The following is a 6,627-nucleotide window of genomic DNA, read 5'->3' as shown; positions in this document are numbered from 1 at the left end:
AAAGCCTGAGACTCGCAGCGGCTCCGGCCCCGCCTATTAAAGGAGACGCTGGCGAGGCACCCTGGGTCCAGGGCTTAATTGCCTTATCTCCTTCAATTCAGTCGTGTCCGACTCTTCGCGTCCCCTCGGACTGCAGCAAGCCAGGCTTCCCTGTCCATCACCAACTCCCGGAGCCTACTCAAACTCCTCTCCATCGCATCGGTGATGCCATCCAACCATCTCAAGCAGTCTCGCATTATGTCGCGTCTGCTTTGCACATCTTTGCAGAGTGCAAAGCATCAGCTTGGCGTTAATGTTAACGTCTTTGCTCACTTCAAGAACCAAGACTTTCTGAGGGTGGCTCCTGCCTCCATTTCCTCTAGTTCTGTACTCCACGTGATCCTCTCACCCACCCCAGGTTAAGCTTTCATTAAATACATGAAAATGCAACCTTCCCAATTCTCCCAGCAAAGGCGAGATAATGTGCATCGTTTTTCTTAAAAAAGCGAATACACTCAGATATACCGTCCCTCCAAAGGAACGGAGCATGAAGACAGACTTTGAGCTCCTGTTACTTAGTACCCAAACCACTCTGTCCACTCCCGGATATGCTTCTGCTCTAATGACCCGGCGGCTCACTATCCACATGATTGTATACCTACACTGAACTTCAGATGATGGCACTTGCTAGCAGAAAAGACAGCTATAGTGTGGAGCTAATTTGCTGCTCCTGTCAAGAGACAGGCTAGTCCAGCCTAACACCGACGCCTTAGAGTCCCATCTCATAATCCGCGATCTGCCTTCAAATTTCACCTTTTGACCAAAGAATAAGGCAATTTTCCTTATTCTATTAGGTGGCATGAACTCACTCCAACTAGCTGCCTTCATTTACCCCCAGGTTATAACTATGTCAAGAAGGTGTCCTGGCCAAAACGAGTCTATTTTTATCTTGCCTTGCCTTGAGGAAAATATGGAAGGCAATCATTTACTAGAGATAGAAGTGGGAGAAAACTGCCTTTAAGACCCAGTCCCTAAGTTCAAACAACTTTGGAGAGGAGGAATACTTGCTTGGGAATGCAAGAGTGGGAGAAAGAAGGCAGGAGGCAGAAACAAGGAGGAGATTTACACAGTACACAACCACACACATTCACTTCAAGTTTTATTTTGCCTCTTGTATGGTCTTCAGATAGTTTTACAGTTCGTTTTCTACAGGAACTGAGCTGTGATCTAAACAATCAATGAAATATCACCCCAACCATAATAAATAGCCATAACCATTAGAAGACAGACAGCACAGCATTTTATGATCCTAGAGGCCTGGACTTCTGTTTCATAGCTAGCTCTGTGATCAGAACACCAGCCAAACTGATTATTAAAAGCAAAGATAAAGCTGCAAGCAAACTTGCTGAAAATCCTGATTCCACTGGAGGATGACCATGGAATCCACCAGATAAAATGCTAGAACTGTCCACTAGTGTACAAAATGCACTTAAAAGAGAAAAACCAAGTGACATTAAGCCAGTAGAGACCCTCCCTTCATCTCAGCCTCTGAAAATGCAAACTTGGTTCCAGTTGCACAACGCATCTTCCATATCCCGCTGCCAGCTGCAGGCTTCTAACCCCGAATGTAATCCTCCATCATTCGTCTCACCTGTTCAGTGCACACTCACAGGCTTTGGTTCAAAGTCAGGAGGTACAATCCCTTAAAAGACTTTTTTCAAAGCCACACTGATGGAAATCTATGAAAGAAAACGTTTTAAATTTTCTTCTTGACCTTCTTCCCTCTTAGCCCAAACTTAAACTGCTGGTACAAAACTGCTGGGAAGCAAGGTAACAAAACAGTTACAGAGAAGCCAGCAAGCCATGATAAAAAAGAAAATGAATCCTGCAGAGCAAAATTCAATGCCAAGAGCATTTGCTCAGAACCCTTAAAACACCAAATCTAAATTAAAATACTTGAAGCTTTCAGAACCTGCGGTTAAAGGAAAGAGAAAAGGGTAACCATAAGTCACTGGTTAAAGTGTACTCATTCTTTTAAAAATTAGATACAAACATGCAAGAACTAAAGACTGATTTAATAAAACCAGTAGTAACGTCTTGAAATTAAAGGACAACTGACCTGTGGGCAAATGGGATCAATCAGTCCCCAAACCCTAGTTGCCAGATGTCAAAATTAACATTTCACATGCTGACCTGCACTGAGGTTAATTTCCAGAAATGACTGCACTTTGCAACAGACTGTGAATCCTATGAAGTTAGGCTCTTGTACCCAAAGTGGTCATGGCCTAGCTCTAGGTGGGAGGCACTTTGAAAATAATAACTTCTTTTGAAAACAAAACCAAACCAAAGACAAAAGTAAAGAAAACCCACTGATTTACATTAATTATTCACAGTGCCATCCTGAACCGCACCCTTTCATTTTCAAAGGAAAATTACAAAAACAAAGGATAGTCAGGTTACAGCTAGTTTATATACAAAATTTTTTTTTACAAGTTTGTCATTTTTAGGCTTTTGCCACAAACAACTGCACATCTGTCCCTACAAATCACAACTTGCCTGAACCAATGGTCACTAGGAGACAACTGGCCAAAGCTTTACAAAAAGCAGAAAAACCGCCCAAACTGAAATCCTTTCCTCAGCTTAAACTACTGCCATAACCATCCACTTGGACTCTCCACCCTGAGGCCTCTGAACCCAAATCCTTCTCATCTTTGCCACGTCTCTAAAGCATGAGATGCATTTCAGTCAATAAGCCAAGGAGGATGACAATGATTGATTGCTCTTAGGTGAGAAATGCGACCACACTGGATGCAGAAAACAGTGCTGACTACATTTATTGAAGACCCCTCCCTGTAAGCCCGTGTAAGAGGTCCTGGCACCGAACACAAAACCCAACAAGGAGGCCCAAATCTCTTTCCTACAGGATTCGCAGCAGTATCATCTTCTTCCAACCAGTGAGTAAGTAGTCTCTAAGTATGAGTGAGTGAGTTTTACACAGTCCTCTTTGTTTCCAATCTGAATTGGCTGATTCATTGCCGCTCCAGAGGCTGAGCTGGATGAAGACCCCAACCACCACCCACCAGGTGAAGTTAAGACTTTCCGACAGTTCTTAGTGCCGACAAATGTCACAGGCTCCGACCAAGAATAACCACATCCTTTGGAAATCCTTCCATTTTTGCAATTTCAAAGCAGCCCAACTTGCTGTAAAATTCCAAAATTCTTTTATCATCAGGTCTCACTTCACAAAAAGCCCCTCGGGACCCTAGGGGAAAAAACCAAAACATTCACAATATAAATGTTACTGAATTAGTAGAATTATGACCTTGTGATTAATTTTTACATATTTCAAATAGATCATAGTAGATTATTTATACCAGTCCCTAAATCTCACATTTTTAAAATTTATATAAAGTCAATGGATATTAAAATTCATCAATATTGCAATGATAACTATCTTAAAGTAATGGGTATGTTAACTGGCTTGAATATGGTGATTTCACAATGTATTTCAAGGCATCAAATTGTACACTTTAAATACAGATAATCCTTGTCAAATATACGTCAAAAAAATTTTTTTTTGAACAGCAAGTAAAACTCTTCCTCAGAAAGAGTATATTTTAGCAAAGAAGTTGTCCAAAACCCTAAGTGTCTACAGCCATACCACCCTGAACTTGCCCAATCCTGTCTTAGAAGCTAAGTAGGGTTGGGCCTGGCACCAGCCTTGGATGGAACAAACCTCAAGGCAAACAGTAGGTTTGCTGAACGTATAATTATAATATGTATAGATGAATATATAAATGTTATACATACACACACATACAAAGTACCTTTGAAGGACCCACAGAGCAGAGCCTACTCCAACCTATGTCACAAGTCAACACAACCAGAATGTGTTTTTATATTAAGACACACCTCACACCTGTACCATTCAGTTCCAAGCACAACACTTCTGAGAATTACACTTTCCTCAGAGTTGTTTCAATGATCCCACAAAGGGGACACCATTGAATCAAATGATACAAAGATGCAACAAAGTGCATTCTCATTCATCAACAATTCTCTAATTAGTGCTCAGCTTCTGTATGTTCATTTTTGTCTTGCCCAAAGGCTAAGAAGTTTTTAAAGGTTGTTGCTGGATTCGATGGACATCAATTTGACCAAGCCCCAAGAGTTGGTAATGGACAGGGAAGCCTGGCGTGCTGCAGTCCATGGGGTTGCAAAGAGCTGGACAAAGTGGACTGAACTGAATGTATGGCAAAGTATTTTTGAAGATTTAAGAAACAAACTCAAAGAAGACAAAGTATCAGCGATTCTGCATTCCTAAATGAAATCTTCCCAAGGTTCATTTAATTTTCAACTATCATTTATAAATCTCCTGGCAAAATAAACATAAATTCATGTGTTCACTTCTCATTTAATTGGGGCTTAATACAAGCATTCATAGTATAAAAGAGCAGCATTTTTCAATGGTTAATACACATGCATTTCTTACAGCACTAATTCAGAAGCAAAACCGTTCAGTGGTGGAGAAAGGAGTGTAAATTTACTTCTTTTTTTATCCTAAAATAAGAGTCCTGCCCTCACCTAGCCCAAATACCAGCAACTTCACAATATCTACTCACCATTGGCTTTCAGTGAAGAGAGAAGGCAAGCCATCATGCTTTTGGCTACACTTGGATCAGTTACTTTTTTGTGAATATCCATCTTTATCAGAGAAGGGAAATTGGCAAGGAAAGTTTCTGGCAGTACTTCCTGCTCTTCATGGAAACTCAACATTATTTTCTGTAAAAATTAGGATGAATCTCTTGACTTTCAGTAGCTACTTCTTATGAATCTACATATCCCAACTACAGAACTTAGAAACAGGAAAAGGAAAGCAGTATTCAATAATAACTCTTCTGGTAATGGGAAAATTACCACATGCAAAATCAATTAGCTTATAATTCTGGCTGACATGTTCTCATTTTTTTTAAGTTTGTTTAAACGTAATGTAGTATATTGGATTGGATCCTGAACAGATTAAGGACGTTAATGGAAAAACTGTAAGTAAGGTGAAGAGTTTACAATAATGCACCAAAGTTGGTTTCTTAGACAAGGACAAATGTAGAAAGTGGGTGAAGGGTATATCTAAACTCTATTATCTTTGTAACTTCTGTACATCTAAAATTATTCAAAATAAAAACTAAATAATTCAAAATAAAACAATGTTTTTAAAGTTTGTACTGCTTGCACAAAAATGTGAATGTACTTAACACGACCGAACTATACCCTGCTGCTGCTGCTGCTAAGTCACTTCAGTCGTGTCCGACTCTGCGCGACTCCATAGACGGCAGCCCACCAGGCTCCCCAGTCCCTGGGATTCTCCAGGCAAGAACGCTGGAGTGGGTTGCTATTTCCTTCTCCAATGCATGAAAGTGAAAAGTGAAAGTGAAGTCGCTCAGTCGTGTCCGACTCTTCGTGACCCCCTGGACTACAGCCCACCAGGCTCCTCCGTCCATGGGATTTTCCAGGCAAGAGTACTGGAGTGGGGTGCCATTGCCTTCTCCGGAACTATACCCTAGAATATGGTTAAAATGTTAAGTTTTATGTATACTTTACAATTTTTACAAAAAAAGTTTGTAATAGACACACTGGTTATTCTTCATATGTTCCTAGGCTGAGAACCGTTGGATATGGAAAAGCAACACATCAACTGCTCAATCACCAGCATGCTGCAGTCATGTTGATGTAATTCTAAGGAGCCTACTCCAAACCAGCCTCTTATTACACTGCCATCTAGCTAGAGGCAAAAGGTAAAAAATAGTAATAGAATTTGAGTACACTGGTGTGGGGAAGAGGGGTAGAGAATTTCAGAAAAGGGGGAGGAGCAATACAGAAGAAAAAAGACAATGTCACAAATGTAAGTCCAAGTATATTCTCTGAAAGTATTTATTGAGTTTAAGTAAAGATTATCCTCCAGAAGAAACTTTTTATTGTCATTCCTATTACCATGTAAGGGCTTCCCTGATAGCTTAGTTGTAAAGAATCTGCCTGCAATGCAGGAGACCCCACTTCAATTCCTGGGTCGGGAAGATCCCCTGGAGAAGGGATAGGCTACTCACGCCAGTATTCTTGGGTTTCCCTGGTGGCTCAGCTGGTAAAGAATCTGCCTGCAATGCAGGAGACCTGGGTTCGATCCCTGGGTTGGAAAGATCCCCTGGAGAAGGGAAAGGCTACCCACTCCAGTATTCTGGCCTGGAGAATTCCATGGACTGTATAGTCCATGGGTCGCAAAGAGTCGACTAAGCGACTTTCACTCATATTACCATGTGAAATGCGTTACTGAGAGAGTATGTTAGCTTCATCAGCACGCAAATGAGATTTTTAATTACTAAACTTGCCCTGAGTACCCAAAGAAGAAACCATAACATACAAGTTTGGTGCTGCAAAAAAGAAAGGGAAAAAAGAAGGTTCCTTCAAAGTCAACACTGTGCTTTCACTTGAGAAAGTAATACAACAGCTCCAAATCAAAAGATATTGGGAACAGTGGAAAATGCCATGCCAGTAAGAATAAGCCCTAAGAATTCTTCTCTGTAGAAAGCACTGGGATTTTAAGATATATCTGCTTGCTTTTTTACTTTAGTAAGTACTTTACTTTCTTAAAAAATT

The 6,627-nt window shown here is 40.7% G+C and overlaps 1 protein-coding gene across 1 annotated transcript in view; it reads right to left on the bottom strand.

Moving 5' to 3' along the window:
• Positions 1-1,121: 1,121 nt before the first annotated feature.
• OGA (O-GlcNAcase) overlaps positions 1,122-6,627 on the bottom strand; it is a 28,887-nt gene continuing 23,381 nt past the window's right edge. Inside the window, exons 15-16 of the mRNA XM_005888085.3 lie at positions 4,602-4,761; positions 1,122-3,241 (exon numbers count right to left, since the gene is read on the bottom strand). Coding sequence (XP_005888147.1) covers positions 3,105-3,241; positions 4,602-4,761 — 297 coding nt within the window. The 3' untranslated portion in view covers positions 1,122-3,104. The remainder of the gene's footprint in view (positions 3,242-4,601; positions 4,762-6,627) is intronic.

The sequence above is a fragment of the Bos mutus genome, chromosome 26 (assembly GCF_027580195.1).
Source record: "Bos mutus isolate GX-2022 chromosome 26, NWIPB_WYAK_1.1, whole genome shotgun sequence".
Taxonomy (NCBI): Eukaryota; Metazoa; Chordata; class Mammalia; order Artiodactyla; family Bovidae; genus Bos; species Bos mutus.
This window is presented reverse-complemented; position numbering and strand designations above follow the sequence as displayed.